General features: G+C 47.1%; 1 protein-coding gene across 2 annotated transcripts in view; it reads left to right on the top strand.

Moving 5' to 3' along the window:
• TMEM132C (transmembrane protein 132C) overlaps window positions 1-20,017 on the top strand; it is a 304,408-nt gene that overhangs the window by 88,487 nt on the left and 195,904 nt on the right. The window contains exons 2-3 of one of the 2 annotated variants that reach the window (XM_047697856.1): window positions 1,961-2,034; window positions 15,966-16,854. In XM_047697856.1, the coding sequence (XP_047553812.1) occupies window positions 2,028-2,034; window positions 15,966-16,854 (896 nt within the window). In that variant the 5' untranslated portion in view covers window positions 1,961-2,027. The remainder of the gene's footprint in view (window positions 1-1,960; window positions 2,035-15,965; window positions 16,855-20,017) is intronic. The other variant, XM_047697855.1, reaches the window with a different exon arrangement.

The raw sequence follows: 20,017 nt of genomic DNA, 5'->3' as shown, positions 1-20,017 counted from the left end.
GGTCTGCATTAGAGGCGGGGATCCTGGGTCCTTAATGAATCTGTGGAGCCAGTGAATAAGTCCTGGGTAGTGTTTCTGGAAAATTCTGTGGGAAAAATAATCTGCAGCAAAATGTGATTCAGGCCAGTCCTTGTGGTTAGTTTATTTGTTTGACTGTCACCCGTGCTGTGTCCTGGAGAGGTTCCTGCACTAGTGCCTGTGGTCGTCCTGTTCAGCTGCTGGCTCATTATGGTTGGAATAAACGGACCGTGGTGTTGAGCGCCTGCCAGGTGCCAGGCACAGCTCTGAGCACCTTGCACAGTAGTTGCTCTAATCTGCTGACGTTCCCTTGAGGTGTGCGCTGGTATTGCATGCATTATAGGGATGGGAACACTGAGGCACAGATGAGCTGAGGAAGCAGCTAAACCTCACAGCCAGCCTCACAGTGAGGCCGGATTAGAACTGGGTGACCTGGCCTCTTGACTGGGCCCCTTCCTCTGCCCTGGTTCTTCACAGGGTTCTCTTCTGTGGCCCCTGTGTGTAAGCACCCCCTCGATAGGCATTTACATCATTTGCAATCCAGGACAATTATGGAGGGGGTCACAGTGGACACGTTGGACCTGTCCACCTGTGCCTATGGATGGGCATGTCCCTGGGGTAGCTCCTGACCAGGAAGAGTCTCAAGTCCGTGGAAGGAACATCGTACACCCCAGCAGGTGCCGACGTGGTGCCCCCCACAGACTGCCAGCAACATTTCTTGCTTGTGAGGTGACTGCCCCTTTCTCCCCTCAATCCCTGCCCTGGGAGCAAGCGCCAGTAGTCCAGAGTGGGTCTCTGCCCCTTCCCCCAGCACCCTGGGCTCTCCCGTGTTCTTCAGGGCACATGCTGCTATCCTTCCCCCTTTGGCATCAGGCCTTTGTCCCAAGTGTGAGAAGGAAGGTCTGCATGGGGCTTTGCCGTACCCTTTCCAAATTGCTGCACTCTCTTTCTCTTGTTTGTGGCTCGTTAAGTTTGTGCCTTTCCCAAGGTGGGAGGGTACATCTCTCTGGAGCCATTGTAGATGGCAGTGACGTCCAGCACCCAGCTCCAGCTGGACACCATGGCCAGGGCAGGGAGGCGGGGAGGTGTCCATATGCTGTAGGGACTTTGACGAGGACAACACTGAGTGGACGTTGGTCCTTGTCACTATGGCACACCAAGCAACAGCAGTGTAGCATGCCTTACCGCCCCTGGCATCCCTGCCCCATGCAGACACCTCCCTTGAGACCTGGGTCCCGACCTTGGCCACCCGCCACAGTCCTCGTGCATAGTTATTTCTACCATCTTCATCCTTCCCTTCTGTGGCTGCTCTCTGTCCTTAGTTTGCAGTCACTGAGCCTGAGAAACATGGCTTACTTTCCTGTGTGTTTCCCATAAAAGCAGGCAGCATAGGACACGGGAAAGACTCTCAGCAAATGTTTGTTTGATGAAAAGTGTGCCTCGTAATATCCCCCAGTGGATTTTTTTTGGAGATTAGTGTTAAGACCAGGATTGAGTCTTGCCCCTGAAATACTAAATGAGAACATTTCTCATGAGCCTACTGGGCTTATCAATAAAGAACAGGAAGCTGAACATTGGTTAGCTCAAAGGAAGCGTATCTTGGACTGGCTTAAGCCACGAAGGAAAACCTCCAGAGACCATCCAGCTTCAGGTACTGCTGGATCCAGGGGCTCCATCTCTCAGTCATTCCTTCCTCAGTGTGAACCTGACTTTCAAGCTGGGATTCAGCATCTCTGGGCTGATGCAGTGCTTAGAAGAGTACTCTCACCACTACTTTAAATATTTAATTATTTTAACAAGCTCTGGCACCGTAACTCCATATTCCATGCAGGATAGCGTAAAGGTGAGCACATGGGTCTTGAGTTCAAATCCTGATTCTGGGATTCCTAGCTGTGTAACCTTGGGTAAGAAACTTAACCTCTCTGGGCCTCCATCTCCTTAGGTATAAAATGAGGTGGCAAGAGTGTGGATCACAAGGGGGCCATTGAAGGTTGAAAGGAGCACGTGGTATGAGAGGTAGGAGATGAGCACCCAGACCCACAGGCTGTTGATGATTGGGGCTATTGTTTCCATCCTTCTGGGTCACGATGATGCAGGCTTCACAAGGCCAAGATTTCATCTTCTGTTTTAGGGATTTTTTTTTTTCTCCTTGACTTTTAAGAATTCTCTGCTATACATGCTCCATTCTCCTCAGGAGGCTTTGTGCAAACGTCCTCTTTCACGACACAAAAGTTAAAGACCGTATAATGAAAGAGAAAATCGCTTTCATCTTCTGGTGTGTCCTTTCTTTCTTTCTTTTTTTTTTTATTTACTTCGCCATCAGGAAAGCATTTTCTACTTTGTGTCCTAAGACTTCTCATTAATATAATCATCCTAAATACTGGGGTAACCAAACAAAACTACAGATGCTAACCAGCAGGAAAATGGGACTCATATGTGGGGGAAAAATGGGATAGAGAAGAGGTTTTGTTTTTTTTTTTAATTATCTATAATTAGTGCAAAAGAAAATATGTGGGCTATATTAAAAATAAGCTCTTTCTTTTTGAGGAAAAAGACCTTCTAAAGAACGGGAATGCTGTTCCCTTTTATTGACATGAATTGAGATAATTGGAACTCTCAGGATTAATGTAAGTTTCCATCATAAATAATACCACCATCTGCGATAAATAGATCCTCTCTCTTTGAATAGACACAGCTAAATATCCTGAAACCAGAAGCTATATGAGCAGCAAATGCAGCGATTTAAATTCTGCTATAAAGGCTTATATTATGCAACTCTAAATCCTTTCTGATGTTTGATCAATTTTTTTTGTTTTGTTTTGCTTCAATTTCCAAGCTGTTTTGGAGGCGTAGTAAACGCCGTGTTTACATTTCGGATCAATGAGCTAAACCTGGTGTAGAATTCACATGGCAAAGGGCCCTGAAGAAAACACCAAGAAAGCCATCACCTGCAGGAAACACAACTCTTAGAATGACTTTGTCCATGTCGGATGTCAACAAACCGTAGCCCTCACGCCAAATCCAGGCCCTCCCACCTGTTTTTGGATAGCCCACCGAGGGAAGATGCATTTAATGGTCGAGAAAGCTTTTTTCTTTTCTTTTTTTTTTTCTTTTTTTTTTTTAATAAACATATAATATATTTTTATCCCCAGGGGTACAGGTCTGTGCATCGCCAGGTTTACACACTTCACAGCACTCACCATGGCACATACCCTCCCCAATGTCCATAACCCCACCCCCTCCTCCCTCCGCCCCTCCCCCCAGCAACCTCAGTTTGTATTGTGAGATTAAGAGTCACTTATGGTTTGTCTCCCTCCCAATCCCATCTTGTTTCATTTACTCTTCTCCTACCCCCTCAACCCCCCATGTTGCATCTCCTCTCCCTCATATCAGGGAGATCATATGATAGTTGTCTTTCTCCGATTGACTTATTTCGCTAAGCATGATACCCTCTAGTTCCATCCATGTCGTCGCAAATGGCAAGATTTCATTTCTTTTGATGGCTGCATAGTATTCCATTGTGTATATATACCACATCTTCTTTATCCATTCATCTGTTGATGGACATCTAGGTTCTTTCCATAGTTTGGCTATTGTGGACATTGCTGCTATAAACATTCGGGTGCACGTGCCCCTTCGGATCACTACGTTTGTATCTTTAGGGTAAATACCCAGCAGTGCAATTGCTGGGTCATAGGGTAGTTCTATTTTCAACATTTTGAGGAACCTCCATGCTGTTTTCCAGAGTGGTTGCACCAGCTTGCATTCCCACCAACAGTGTAGGAGGGTTCCCCTTTCTCCTCATCCTCGCCAGCATCTGTCATTTCCTGACTTGTTAATTTTAGCCATTCTGACTGGTGTGAGGTGATATCTCATTGTGGTTTTGATTTGTATTTCCCTGATGCCGAGTGATATGGAGCACTTTTTCATGTGTCTGTTGGCCATCTGGATGTCTTCTTTGCAGAAATGTCTGTTCATGTCCTCTGCCCATTTCTTGATTGGATTATTTGTTCTTTGGGTGTTGAGTTTGCTAAGTTCTTTATAGATTTTGGACACTAGCCCTTTATCTGATATGTCACTTGCAAATATCTTCTCCCATTCTGTCAGTTGTCTTTTGGTTTTGTTAACTCTTTCCTTTGCTGTGCAAAAGCTTGATCTTGATGAAATCCCAATAGTTCATTTTTGCCCTTGCTTCTGTTGCCTTTGGCGATTATGTTCCTAGGAAGAAGTTGCTGCGGCTGAGGTAGAAGAGGTTACTGCCTATGTTCTCCTCAAGGATATTGATGGATTCCTTTCTCACATTGAGGTCCTTCATCCATTTTGAGTCTATTTTCGTGTGTGGTGTAAGGAAATGGTCCAATTTCATTTTTCTGCATGTGGCTGTCCAATTTTCCCAACACCATTTATTGAAGAGGCTGTCTTTTTTCCATTGGACATTCTTTCCTGCTTTGTCGAAGATGAGTTGACCATAGAGTTGAGGGTCCATTTCTGGGCTCTCTGTTCTGTTCCATTGATCTATGTGTCTGTTTTTGTGCCAGTACCATACTGTCTTGATGATGACAGCTTTGTAATAGAGCTTGAAGTCCAGAATTGTGATGCCACCAACCTTGGCTTTCTTTTTCAATATTCCTTTGGCTATTCGAGGTCTTTTCTGGTTCCATATAAATTGTAGGATTATTTGTTCCATTTCTTTGAAAAAAATGGGTAGGATTTTGATAGAGATTACATTAAATGTGTAGATTGTTTTAGGTAGCATAGACATTTGCACAATATTTATTCTTCCAATCCAGGAGCATGGAATATTTTTCCATTTCTTTGGGTCTTCCTCAATTTCTTTCATGAGTACTTTATAGTTTTCTGAGTATAGATTCTTAGCCTCTTTGGTTAGGTTTATTCCTAGGTATCTTATAGTTTTGGGTGCAATTGTAAATGGGATTGACTCCTTAATTTCTCTTTCTTCTGTCTTGTTGTTGGTGTAAAGAAATGCAACTGATTTCTGTGCATTGATTTTATATCCTGACACTTTACTAAATTCCTGTACAAGTTCTAGCAGTTTTGGAGTGGAGTCTTTTGGGTTTTCCATATATAGTATCATATCATCTGCAAAGAGTGATAGTTTGACTTCTTCTTTGCTGATTTGGATGCCTTTAATTTCCTTTTGTTGTCTGATTGCTGAGGCTAGGACATCTAGTACTATGTTGAATAGCAGTGGTGATAATGGACATCCCTGCCATGTTCCTGACCTTAGAGGAAAAGCTTTCAGTTTTTCTCCATTGAGAATGATATTTGCCGTGGGTTTTTCATAGATGGCTTTGATAATATTGAGGTATGTGCCCTCTATCCCTACACTTTGAAGAGTTTTGATCAAGAAGGGATGCTGTACTTTGTCGAATGCTTTTTCAGCATCTATTGAGAGCATCATATGGTTCTTGTTCTTTCTTTTATTAATGTGTTGTATCACATTGATTGATTTGCGGTGTTGAACCAACCTTGCAGCCCTGGAATAAATCCCACTTGGTCATGGTGAATAATACTTTTAATGTACTGTTGAATCCTATTGGCTAGTATTTTGGTGAGAATTTTTGCATCTGTGTTCTCAAGGATATCGGTCTGTAATTCCCTTTTTTGATGGGATCCTTGTCTGGTTTTGGGATCAAGGTGATGCTGGCCTCATAAAATGAGTTTGGAAGTTTTCCTTCCATTTCTATTTTTTTGGAACAGTTCCAGGAGAATAGGAATTAATTCTTCTTTAAATGTTTGGTAGAATTCCCCTGGGAAGCCATCTGGCCCTGGACTTTTGTTTGTTTGGAGATTTTTGATGACTGTTTCAATCTCCTTACTGGTTATGCGTCTGTTCAGGTTTTCTCTTTCTTCCTGGTTCGGTTTTGCAGTTTATATGTTTCTAGGAATGCATCCATTTCTTCCAGTTTGTCAAATTTGTTGACATAGAGTTGCTCATAGTATGTTCTTATAATTGTTTGTATTTCTTTGGTGTTGGCTGTGATCTCTCCTCTTTCATTCATGATTTTATTTATTTGGGTCCTTTCTCTTTTCTTTTTGATAAGTCTGGCCAGGGGTTTATCAATTTTATTAATTCTTTCAAAGAACTAGCTCCTAGTTTCATTGATTTGTTCTATCATTTTTTTGGTTTCTATTTCATTGATTTCTGCTCTGATCTTTATGATTTCTCTTCTCCTGCTGGGTTTAGGGTTTCTTTCTTGTTCTTTCTCCAGCTCCTTTAGGTGTAGGGTTACATTGTGTATTTGAGATCGAGAAAGATTTTTTAAACAATGTTTCTAATATGGGAAAATTCTATGAAATGTCCATTTCAGTGTCTGTCAATAAAGTTTTATTGGCACAGGGACACAGTTGTGTGTTTACCCTGGTCTGTGGTTGCCTTCACAATACAACAGCAGGGCTGAGTGGTTGCAGAGACCACTTGGCCCATAAAGCCCAAAATATTACTATCTAGAACTTGATGGAAAAAGCATGCTCGTCTCTTCCTTATATGACGCCCAAAGCCAGTAAGTTCCATTTGAACAAAGCCAAAGGGTACCATTTTAGAAGCTTTTGAAGAAAGAAAACAATGAGGCACAGGGGATGTTCATTGGTCACCCTAACGGGGAGTGTGGCGGGAAATCAAGATGGACAATGTGTTCATGCAAGACTCCCTCTTTGTCGTAAAGACCCACTTCCACAGTCCTCTACTGTGCCCGCTATTGCTGGCGTTTCTGGGGATCTCACCCATAGTTCAGGGATGGATGACAGCATTAATGGGGTGACCTGGTCCCTCATTTGCCTTTGGAGAGAAAAGAATTTGCTTTCCTGGTTTTCTTAGGAGGGAGGGCATTTCTTTCCCAGAAGCCCCAGCAAACCCCTCTTCATAGCTCATTGGTCCCCATGGGTCCAGGACATGGGTCCCCAACATCAACACTGTTGACCTTTGGGGCCAGATGAATCTGTGTTATGGGATGATCCTGCCCATGGAGATGTTGAGCAATATCTCTGGCCTCCACCCGCGAGACGGCACTAACATCTCCCCCACCAAAGACAGCAAACAAAAATGTCCCCAGACATTGCCGAATGCCACCACCACCCCCCTCCCCTCTTGGTAAAAGTGCCCCTTATTTGCGAACCACTGGTGTAGACAGGTGCATAACTGAACTCATTGCTAGAAACAGGTTTGGATTTACCCATTTGGTTTAAATCAGGGATTTATGGCAAACATGACATCAGGGGCTTTATTTGGCCCCTCATCTGTTTTTGTAGGGCCCACATCTAAGAATAGTTTTCACATTTGTCAATGGCTTTGTAAGTACCTGTGTAATATTGATGTTGCCTCTCAGCCTGCAAAACCCAAAATATTTACTCAAAGGCCCTTTCAAAGAATTTTTGCCAACCCCTGGATTAGACCAGGGGTCTCAACCCTTCCCTGTATACAGCATAAAATTAAATTTGTAAACTTTTTTAAAAAGATTGATTATTATTTATTAGAGAGAGCATATGGTAGGGAGGGGAGGAGGGAGAGGGAAAAAGAGAACCCTATGCAGATTCCCTGCTGAGCACAGAACCTGGTGCACGGCTTGATTCCAAGACCCTGTGATCACTACCTGAGCCAAACTCAAGAGTTGGAAGCTCAACTGACTGAGGCACCCAAGTGCCCCTAGATTTGGAAACTTACAGCCTATTTATGCATACATGTAAAAACAAATCCACATAGTGCCCTGTCCTAAACAGGAAAAACATGAGCGGAGTAATCTGTAATAAAATCGTATCTTGAACATGTCTGGGAAGACCAGATGTTAGGAGCCAGGTACCAGCCCTGTGTTTGGAGTCCCGTGCATGGGTCAGCCATGCATCCTCACTGCTGTGGACAAATTGGGACCCCTTGCATTCACAAACTGACTGGGCATGGCTGATGACATTTTCCAAAAGGAGAAACCCTTCTTCACTAAAGTTCTATCATATCAAAGTACAATTTTGCCCCAGTAGTTGTAATTCATATACAAAATTCCTGCCCCTTGCTCTCTGTTTTTGTAGCTGTTGGAGATAGCTTATTGGCTCGGGTATGCAGAGGAGTTTTCCCACCCTTGTGAGTATCTAGTGGGACCCCAGATATCGCACCAGCCTGGACACTTGTGCATCTCATGGGATTGTCTCCTGCCCTGTAGGAAGTCTCACACAGCTGGACCCCGCTCTCTACATGCCCATGGGGATCCTTCCTCCAACCCTTGTGATAACCAGAAATGCCTCCAAGGTCCCCCAAATACCATGTGTGCTGGGCTGAAGAGCCCCCACTTCTAGAACCTACTAATATGTGACATTATATGACCAAAAGGACTTCCCGGGTGTGATTAATTTGAGGATTTGAGATGGGATTTATTTATTTTTCTTTTTAAAAAATTTCTTTATTTTATTTCTTTATTAAACATTTTAAATTTAAGTTCAATTAATTAAAATATAATGTATTACTGGTTTCAGAGGTAGAGGTCAGTGATTCATCAGTCTTACATAATACCCAGCGCCATGATTTCACATGACCTCCTTAATGCCCATCACCCCATTACCTCTTACTTCCCCTGCAACCTGTCCCCTCCAGCAACCCTCACTTTGTTTCCTATGATTAAGAGTCTCTTATCGTTTGTCTCCCTCTCTGATTTCATCTTGTTTTATTTTTTCCTCTCTTTCCCTATGATCCTCTGTCTTGTTTCTCAAATTCCTCATATCAGTGAGATCATAGGATAATTGTCTTTCTTTGATTGACTTATTTTCATTAGCATAATACCCTCTAGTTCCATCTACATTGTCTCAAATGGCAAGATTTCATCTTTGATGGCTGCATAGTATTCCATGGTATATATATATCCCACATCTTCTTTATCCATTCATCTGTTGATGAACATCTAGTTTCTTTCCATAGTTTGGCTATTATGGACATTGCTGCTACATTTGTATCTTTAGGGTAAATACACAGTAGTGCGATTGCTGGGTCTTAGGATTGCTCTATTTTCAACTTTTTGAGGAACCTCCATGCTGTTTTCCAGAGGGGCTGCACCAGCTTGCATTCCCACCAACAGTGTAGGAGGGTTCCCCTTTCTCCGCATCCTCACCAGCATCTGTCATTTCCTGACTTGTTAATTTTAGCCATTCTGACTGGTGTGAGGTGGTTTGAGATGGGATTTAATCACAGGGGTCCCCATGACAGGGAGGCAGGAGGTCAGAGGGACCTGAAGCTTTGGGCTGCTGGCTTTGAGGAGGGAGGAAGGGACCAGGAGCCAAAGACTGCCGGTGCCTCTCAAAAGTGGAACAGACAAGGAAAAACACTCTCTCCTGAACTTGCTGCAAGGAATACAGCCTTGCCCACACCTTCACCTCGACTTTTGACTGGTAGAACCATAAAAAATTATCTCTCATCATTTTAAACTGTGAAGTTTGTGTCATTTATTCCAGCAGCAATGGGGAACCAATACACCAGCTCACAGGGTAGCCCCTCCCTTAGGAGAAGCCTTAGGGGGAGGCTGGCTGGAGCCCTGGAGCCCCCTGTGGGGCTGGGGTCCAAGTCACACCCAGGGACAGAGAGGGGTGGTGCACGGCGTGGGTGGGGGGTACCAACCGCAGCCACAGGGACCCCACACTACTTGCCAAATTTGACTTCAGGAAGTATACATGCAGTGCAGGTAAAACATTGCATTTTAGATCTATGGCTCTTCCTAGTAAACATTTCTAGGGCGTGTGCATACCCAAGGCACTATTCTCATGCTGATAAGAGTCCCCGCTTCCAGGTCCTTTACTGAATTTGTCTTTGAAAGGCATAAGTCTTTTGCTCTCCTGGGGCTGGGGTAGCAATGGGGCCACACTCAGGCTGATGATAGAGTTCTCCCCGGGAAAGGGGGGGGTTTCCCGGCAGGGGCCCAGAGGGGGAGATAAGTACCGGCTCTTTTAGAGGACAGCTTCTCTGTTCCAAAATTGCAAACCACGCTGTGTAATTTCAGTAAAGGATATTCAGGCGTTGTTCAGAAGAGGCATTGAAATCAAATAATCCATTTATCAAGGTGCCTTTTGTTTCAAGAAAAAAGAAACAATGCGCCATATTTAGCAGAGAGAGACAGTGTGTGTCTGGAGAATGTTAATAAATCACCCACCAGGAGAGGGGGAAAAAATCTCAGAACACTCGGGTCGGTTTGGGTTTCAGGGAAGCAGCGGTGACCTGGAAGGAAAATCCCATCAGGGTTTTCCTTGAGGTGAATGGGGGCAGGCAGACTCTGTCCTACGACGGGGCGGTGGGGTGGGGGGGGGTCTGACACTGGGTGGGTCAGTGGGAGGTGTCCGTGGCCCGTGGCCCTTGGGCTCGTGGAACGGCCCGCCCGCCACTCTTGGTGCCAGACTCTTTCCTTGCACAGAAGGTGCCGGTTCCTCTCCACATCTCTGTGGCCTTGGAAACGTGCTACTCTACCTTTCCAGCATGACTGAAACCATGGTGAGAGGAACCATGCTCAGAAGGTAAGGATTCCGTAGCAGCAGCACCCTTCCCGGCGCTCGGCCCGTTCTGTCCGGGGTACTTTGCGTATTGCCTTCTGGGACGTCGTGGTGCTATGAGGATGCTGAGGGCGCCTGGGGGGCTCGGTCGGTGAAGCGTCTGCCTCCGGCTCAGGTCACATTCCCCGGGTCCTGGGATCGAGTCCCACTTTGGGCTCCCTGCTCGGTGGGGGCCTGCTTCTCCCTCTCCCACTCCCCCTGCTTATGTTCCCTCTCTCACTCTCTCTCTCTGTCAAATAAATAAATAAAATCTTAAAAAAAAAAAAGAAAGAAAGAAAGAAATGAGGATATTGAAGCTCAGAAGTTTAAGGTATTTGCCAAAAAAGAAAAAAAAAAATAACAGTAGCAACGAAATCTTTAGTACATGGTAGAGCAGGATTCCTTGGATTTCATGTGACATCAGGAAGGCCCTTAACCCACAAGGATACCTTTCCCCTCCCTGCTTGGAAGAGGGTTTGGCCAGAATCTTTTCTCTGTCTCGTCTGTACCTTGGATGCACTACGAACACCTCGCCCGGGAATCAGGTTGGACCAGGCTTCCTCAGCCTCGGCTCTAGTGACATTTAGGACTGGACAGACTTTGTGGTAGGGACCTGTCCTGTTGGCATCACTGGGCTCCGGCCTCTGGATGCCAGGAGCTCCCCCAACCCCGCTTGTGAGAACCAGAAATGTTTCCATACATTACCAGGCATCTTTCGGGGACCAATTCGCCCTGAGTTGAGGACCCTTTGCATAGCTTAAAACAATACCACTTATACATTTGGGTGATTCCAGTGATTTTTTTTTCTTTTTTGTAGAGTTCAAATGCACTAACTTTCCTAGGTGTTTGGTTTCCTGTTTGTAAAATGAGCGGATATGTGCACTTTTTTTTTTTTTTTAATCTCAATGCTTTAAAATCAAATGCGGGCTGTAGAACCAAGTACGGTGTGAACCCCTCCCCTCTGATTGTCTTTGAAAGGCACATGTTGGTTTTTACATTCTCCAGTTGAAGAGGAAAGCAGGAGCTTGGATTTTTACCAAACCCCTCGTGGGCGTCCAGGGCTTCCTCCATTCAGAACAAACTCCAGCCCCCTCCCACGCTTGCAGACCACCTCCCTGCTCCTCGCAAGCCGAGGCCCCAACCCTCTCTTGGAAGGGTCCTCTCTCCAGTCTGGCCAAGCTCCACCACCCAGCCCAGAGAGAACCAGCTCCGAAGAACCCATCCCCGTCACCACATCCACAAGTGAGCATCGGAATGAAGGTGACACGTCCCGCAGGCCCCAGGGTCACTTCCCCCAGCATTATTCTGTCTGGGTGCTAAGTGACACAGAGTTCTCCTAGGTTCACTATCTCAGAATCTCAAAAACTCAATTTCCGGTGGCAGCTCTGCTGTAGAGTTCTCCAGTGAGCAAGTGACAGAGGACACAATTTCCCCAGCACTGACAGGCGACACAGATAAAGAAAATGGATAAACAGGAGGGCAGATGGCGAATGAACATGCCGTCAATGGGGAACCTAGATAAAAAGGTCCAGCTGTCCCCGGCGCCCCCGTTCCCTCTCCCGTGGCCTTAGGAAACCGGCATCGCACTTTCGCAGGGTTATTGTTTCAGATCAGTAAAAATGACCAAATAATCCTATCTTCTGCAGAGACAGTGTGAGCAGATCCACGAGAATTCGAGGGGGCATATTTGGGCTCTACTGGTCCCAGCAGCCAGGAGATCATTCCCTGGCAATCAGCAGACAAAGTGTCAGGAGAGAAAGAAATGCAGGCACGGCTGGCAATCACCTCTGCTTCCTTCATCCCCTGGATCAGGGGATGAAGTTGAGTTGAGCTGATGGACAGACTCACAGCCTGGGAGGGTGGCAGTGGGCCCAGGTCTTGGGGGAGACATTCTCATGGGGCTGTGTGGACGTGGCACGAAGCCACCCGAGTCTTACAAATGAGAAAGCAATTCCCTTTTCAATTCTCTTTGAATTATTCTAATGTCATCAAGGAGGGAGTCTCATTTTGGTGTCACTGTATCTTGAGGTCCTCACAGGAATGTGCCCCCCCACCCCCATTTAACAAAGAAATGGCAAATGTCCGGCACAGAGCCATAGACTGGCAACAATTGGGGTCATGGGATCCTGTGTTTTTATTTACGCTGCGATTCTATAAACACATGTATTTTAATTCACTGGTGTTTGATCAAGTATGTAATAAAGTATTAATTATTGATAAAAAATCATTGATTGATTATCAATGCATAAACATCTGGCTGATGTCATGAGAGTAGCATCTGAATGCCTGGTGTTGGGGAGACACTGTCTTCACTTGGAAGCCTTGTGTGTGGAGCGAGATGTTCTTTGGTGTCATGGAAATGCGTGTGCTCAATAACTTCTCATTTTTTGGAGACCATGTTCTTAGAGCAGTTTTAGATTCACAGCAAAATTGAGAGGAAGGCACAGAGATTCCCACGTATCCAAAGTCTGTGGTCTACATTACAGGTCACTCTTGGTGTTGTAGGTTCTTTGGGTTTGGACAAATGTATAATGACACATGTCCACTGTTGCAGTATCATATAGTGTTTTCGCTGCCCTTTAAATTCTCTCTGCCATATTCGTTGGCCAAAATGAATCACAAAACTAGCATAGATTCAAGGAGGCCAATAGACTCTTCTTGAACGGAAGACCACAGAGCCACATGCAAAAAGTGTAGATACAGAAGGAGAATTGGGGCTGTTTTTAATTGCTCTATACAACTTCTATTATATCCCATATATTTGACTCTATCTACCTATTTATCTATTTACCTATGCACCCATCCACCCATCCATCCACCCATCCATCCATCCATCCATCCACCTACCCTTCTGTCCACCCATCCATCTCTTCATCCACCCATGCACCCATGTGTCCATCCATGCATCTACCCATCCACCCATTCATCCTTCCACCTATCCATCCACCCCTCTGTCCATCCGTCTATCCATCCATCCATCCATCCATCCATCCATCCATGGAAACTGAAACTCCCAGGAGGTAAGAACTTGGTCAAGATCCAATGATGGCTGAGTAGGTCAACCCTCAATGCCTCCGTGAACAAGCTTCATGCCCTTAACCACCATTCTAGACCCACTTTCTTCACCTTATCTGTCTCTTCTTCCTAACATTCAATCTCTCATGAACTGAACAACTCAGAACCAGGTTCAGCAGGAGAGTAAGACCGAGGCACTTTTTCCTCTGTGAGAAGGAGAAGGAGTGACCCACTTAAATAAGGGAGAATCCTGAGAAAGGAGACAGCAGGAAAGCAAGCCCACTCCAGCTTTATTTTATAGAAAACAAGCTCAGCATTTACTAAAACATAAGAGATTCATATTTTAGGCTTTTTTGGGGGGGGGTAGTAGCAAAAGTAGCAAAAAAGTAGTAGCAAAAATGAATCTGTGCACACAGGGAGAGTGAAGAACGGAGAAAAGCCTTGTTGGTCGTGCTTCCCATGATGGAGTGTATCCTTCCCTGCTCCATCAGAACCCCATCCCCAAACAGATCCGTCTCTAAATCACCACACTTCAAGGTGTAAGAGCTTTTTTTGGAGAGGGACAAGAACACAGGAACAAAACATCTGATGTGGCTATTTAGTTTGGTTTTTGCAAAATATTCTAAGTTGCTTAGATGGATGTGGAGCCAGTGATCTTTCTGGGAGGTTCTGCTTTGGCAGAGGATGTGGAGGGTGATTTTACCTGGTTCTGGAAGGAGAGGGTTAAAATGGACGTGCAGACACATCCCTCAGAGAGAGAGGGGGATCACCCTTGCTCCTGGGGGCCTCAGAACAAAGCCTCTGGCAGAGAACAAGGGAGGGTGCTGTTTCTTTGAAAAGCCATCTTGACAACCCAAGCCTGTTTGGCCGCAGCACCAGGGAAGGCAGCTTTGATCTGCTAGCCAGTGTCCCTGCTGGGAGGAGGATTAGGGGAGCTTCCAGAGGAGAGACACACAGGCCTCCCCATATGCTAGATGGGCTGAAGGCCAGTGGGGGAGGGTGGAGCTGCTGGAGAAGAGACAGCTATATGAATGGGGGCCCACTTGCATTTCTGGGCTGGTTTTCAAAGACAAGGGCATGGCTGTGGGCTCTGGGGGGCTTTACAAAGTCAGCCATTGGGCACTTGAACCTCTTTGCCCTGTGCGTGTAGCAAGTCCTCAGTGAGCCTCCCACAGTGTAAGAGGAAGCTAAGGGAACCTTTGAGCGGCAAAGAGCCTGCTGGTCGTACGGCTGTCCACGTCTGCGATAGACAGAGGAGGGCAGGAAGGCAGGGGTGATGCTCTTGCCTGTCTGAGCACTGAGCTCCAGCCTCCAGGGCAGGACGGCTCACAGGCTGTGGATTCCAGTCGGGGAACTCGGATGCACCTGCACTGATACAAGCGGGTAACAGAATCGAGCCCCGTGGCCTCCAAGTGACTTCTCCCCTTGCCGCCAGGTGGACGTGACGCCTAAAGGTTGCCAGGTCCTCTGACGTGTAAAGAGAAGCTGGAAACTCAGATACTTCCCATTTGTTCAAGATGGTTCCCATTCTTAGCGGTCTTCTAAAATACCATGCACCAAATAGAGCCCATGCCCAGGCTGGTTTGTGTGCCGTAAGCGAGCAGTTTGTAGTATCTCCCAGGGCACCATGTTTCCTTTTGACTTAATGAATTTGTTGTTATGCAGAAGACTTTTAAAAATTTTTTTACATAGGCAAGTTAATCACTTTTTTTAAATTGCATTTGGGTTTTGAGTCATCATTAGAAAGGTTTCCCTACACCCAGCTCCTGAAGGAGTTCATCCCTTATCTTCTTTTAGTACTGGAAAAATTTTATTTCCTTATGTGTAGATCTCTGATTCCCTTGACGTTTATTCTTGTGTATGGTGTGAGGTATGGATCTAATTGTATCTTTTTTTTTTAAGTTGTATCTTTTGTTTCAAGTGGCTAGCACTTTGTCCTAGTAGCATTTATGAGAAACTCTCTCTCTGACTCATGACTTGGGGGCTATCTTTATCACATGCTATGTTTCCAGGCACACGTGAGTTTATTTACGGACTCATCCATTCCATTGGTCTGTTTTTCTCTCCATGTATCCATGCCATCAAAATGCTTTAAACTCATGCAAATTATTAATAAACATCCCAACTCCACACTCATGGGTATCTTGCCAGCTTTCTGCTCGGTGGCATTATGAAATCATCACTGTTAAATCATTCCAAACATACGAAAATCTACATTTTCTTGGCTTCAACCTAATACAAGTGTATAACTAGCATATGGTCCTTTACTGGCTGATCCCAGGAGACCATAGACATTCTGGCCATGTGGGCTTTGGAATGTTCCTCCTCATTTCTAAATTGCTTATGGACCTGCTGTCCAAGGAGTCCAGCAATAACCCCATCTTTGTCCTTTCCTTTTCTTTCTCTGCCCCCTGCAGTGATCGAGGGCCGAGGGGTCACAGACAACGTTCCGCGGTTCTCCTCTCTGCCACCCTTCCTGCCCGTGAGCTACCGCATCCTCGGAGCGGAGACCTCCTTCTTCCTGAAGGAGGCCCACCAGGACGTCATGCGCAACTCCAGCCTGCACACCAGGGTTGAGTCCTTCTTCACCTACAAGGCCAAGAGGCCCCCGGTCCTCAACGCCAGCTACGGGCCCTTCTCCGTGCAGAAAATCGTGCCTCTGGAGCTGATGGTCACTTCGAACTTTCTAGGTCCAACCAGTAAGTTCGGTCTCAACTGGAAGCTGAAGGTGCACATCCTGCGGGACAAGGTGTACCTGAGCCAGCCCAAGGTGCAGGTGCTGTTCCACCTGCTGGGCCGGGACTGGGCGGCCCCGAGCCCCGGCGAGAGGCTGCCGTGCCTGCGCCTGTTTGCCTTCCGCGAGACCCGGGAGGTGCGGGCCGGCTGCCGGCTGCAGGGGGCCCTGGGGCTGTGCGTGGCCGAGCTGGAGCTGCTGGCCGCCTGGTTCGGGCCCCCCAGCGTGGTGGCCGGGAGGAAGAAGGCGCCCGGGCCGCCCGAGGGGAGCCCCGTGGAGCTCTACTACTCCGTGCAGCCGGGGGACACACGTGGGGACTGCGCGGGCGGCGACTTCCGGAAAGGCAACGCCATCCGGCCGGGGAAGGACGGGCTGGATGAGGCCATGCCCCACCTGCAGAGGATCGGTGCTGTGAGCCTCTACCGGGCCCAGGACACGGCCCAGCTCAGCGAGCTGCGTCTGGACAGCAACGTGGTCATCTGGTTGCCCTCCCGGCCAGTCAAACAAGGAGACGTGGTCACTGCCTACGTCACCGTGGCCAGCAATTCCACCGTGGACCTCTTCATCCTGAGGTAGGTGCCTGGGGTGGCCCCGGGCAGTCCTGCGCGGGCCTCGTGTGCGGTGGGGCCGGATGTCTGGGGTCTCCCTACCTTTGGGGGACCCTCCGGCTTCACAGTGAAGCCCAACTCTGCAGCTGCCCACAGGCACTCAGCAGCGCCTCTCACATCGTGCGTTAGGGGACGGGGGAAGGGGGCCAGAAACCGCATCCAAAAGAAGCAAGGATAAACAAATCGCTCTCTCGCTTTCTTTTGACCTTGAGTTGTCCTTGAACTTGGAGAGGGATGCAATTTCTCTCTAGCTTTGAATTCTTCTGTAGATTCATGGGTACTTGTTGCGTGATTGAGAGTCTGTTTTTGCAGACCCCAAGAAGAGACATAGGGTTTATGACATTTATGGTATTTTTACCTTGGGTGTGTGTGTGAAAAAAGGCAAGGAGGCGCCCTTTAACAAAAAAAGTCGGCGAGGTTGAATGTTGCCAAGTCAGGGCTGGGGGAACCTCTGTTCCTGAGCGTGGCGTAGCTGTGATTAAAGGAGTGTGTCCAACAGAAAATCATCACGTGGAAGTATTCCTTCTCCTAAAAAGAGAAAGAACAGAAAGTAAATTGAAACGACAGAATAACCCACCTGTCATCACGGTTGCTGACTCAGGAGACTTCGCGAGTTCCAATAGGGCTGCTCCGTTGTTGTGAGATGCTTCTGAGGTCGGTCCGGGAGCGTCTGGTTTCCGAGGGTTATTAACACTGGAGAAAAGCCATGTATGGAGAATCCTCTTAAAATGCAGATCAGGATTTCATAATAAGGAGAAAATATTTGGGATTTGTTCAAAAGATAAAGATGATAAAAATCATGTGCCTCCCCCCATTCTAGTGTAGAAGGACTGGGGTCATGATTAAAACTCTGCCTTGTTTTCTTTCTTAAAACAAACATTTAATCACACATTGAGTAAGTTGCTTGGGAAAATATCTGTGAAATAGAATGATAGCATTCTATCGCGTATGTCTTTTTAAGTTCCATTGTATAGGGTCAAGAACGGTCATCTTTAAAGGGTCTGTGTTTGTTTGACAAAATGCACTCCAAGGTTTCAGTGCTTCTCAAAGCGTCTCTTCATCCTTCATTCGAACGGTGCTCTTCTAGAATGCGCATCCGGTCGCCGTCCTTGTCATGCACTCTTTCAACTTTTAAGTGGACTCCTTGGACCTGATCCTCCCTCGCCCGTGTGTTCTGGGTAGGATCGAGGACTTCTACATCGTTGTGGTCCCTGATGTCATGAAATCCTCCATCATTTGCAGGATTCAAAGTTTGCCCCACGGGGACTCCCGTGACGTCTGCGCTCTCAGCCTCAGTGGCCAGCCAGGCACCGGCTGACTGTGAGAGGAGGGACGGCCCTCCCCGTCAGGGCGCCAGTGGCTTGGTGCAAGCATCAACCTATAACAGGGCCAGGAGAGCAAATGTTCAGATCAGAGGGTCCGGGTTTTGCTTCCTCCTGCCTTGGCTGGGAAGGACACTGATCCACAAGGTTTGAATTTTGGTTTCCCTGGGTCTCTCGGCACCCTCGGCTTCCGATCATTTCATTGTACAATAAATATACACAGCCCTGACTTTGGAAAGTAGATGCAGAAGACCAGGAGGGCACCACCACCACACGTCATGCTTCCCGAGTCAACATTCTCCCTTCAAACTTGGACTGAGCCTTAACTTGGCTTTCGGAAACGCGGGCTCTGTGGTCCACCGGGGGCGGGTTTGAGTGAGTCACTGGGTGCCTGGGTCCCAGGAGATATGGACCTTCAGCTGCTGGGGGAACCCCCAGATCTGCTTCGTTGGACAGGTGGGGCTGTTTTCTGTATTTGCCATCATCTCGGGCAGGAACGGTGGTGAGGACCAGCTCCCGCACCGGCTGGCTCTGCTCTGAGCCTGGCTCCTGTACTTCCTTGGCTATGGGGCTGTGGGCAGCTCAGCCGACCTCCACGTACCTCTGTCCCCTTGTCCCCACATCAGATGTCCTCATGGTACCTCCTGCTGAAGGGGGGAAGCCCCCAAGGGCCACTATTTATTTGTAAGTTGCTTCTGACATCACCTGGCCCATGAAAGTGTGTCTGTGAACATTGAATATCACGAAGAGGGGTTGTATTTAAACATCCATCACTACTTCCCTAAGCGCTGAATTCTGTTTTAACAGTAAAAGGACTCCGTGCCTTGCATAAAACTATACCCACCAGGTCTGTTCTCAATGCCATATTGATCCCCGCCTCGCCGTGATTTTGTTTAAAGAGCAAAACCGTTTTGTTTTGTTTTATAATGACAAGCACTTTGGAGCACAGAGGGCGGTGCTGGCGTGGTTCTGGGGTCAGTGTTGCGCAGGGCCGTGAGTGGCAGCAACCCTGTTTCTGCCTTCCCGATCGTTCCGACCACAGACCCGAGTCCTGGGGGAGAGCTGGAAGGGACGTGGGATCACGACGGGAGGCAGAAGGAAGCCACTGCCATTCCCTTCCAGAGAACATAGTTAATTGTAACTTAGTTAAACATAATGTTCACTTTTTAATGAATTGTTTCAAGGATAAAATAGGCAATAAGAGGAAGGACACAGATGCAGGCAGACAGCGAAATCTATGTGAGGGCGCGTGCCCACGGGACCTTCGTGCCTGCCATGGCCCCCAGCCGTGGCCGTGGCGTGGACTGCAGGGAAACCCATCTCTCCCGTCGTGGGGACCTTTCTACCGAGAAATTCGGGGGGCTTGCAGGAGACCTTCAAAGACCTCTCCTGTGAGATGCAGAGGCATTCTCCCTTGTCACCTTGCACGGTGGCTTTGATGACAAGGCTATATTTGGAGACCGCCAGGACTTTTTAGGGATTTTTATAGGGCCGGTAGCCCATTTGGGAGCCTGGCCTAGGCCTCCTTTATAAGATTGTTTTCACAAATGATGCCGTCTTCCACGGGCCCAAGGAAGCAGCCAGCTTTTGGCTCACGACTTCATGTCTTTAATTCAAGGGCATCAAGGTGTGGAAAGTTGAAGCTTTGTTTTCCGTAGTCATAGCGATTTCGGAAAACTATGGGAGAAAATAAGAAATCGTGATCGCCAACATAGATGAAAAATGCATAAGCAGATGTGTTTCATGGACACGTCGAAGTGTGTTCACTCATGAGCATAAGCCCCTTGGTGTGGAGCAAAGACCCA

This window comes from Lutra lutra, chromosome 12 (genome assembly GCF_902655055.1).
Source record: "Lutra lutra chromosome 12, mLutLut1.2, whole genome shotgun sequence".
NCBI classification, from domain to species: Eukaryota; Metazoa; Chordata; class Mammalia; order Carnivora; family Mustelidae; genus Lutra; species Lutra lutra.
Note: the sequence above shows the minus strand (reverse complement) of the source record. Positions and strands in the feature narration are given on the sequence as shown.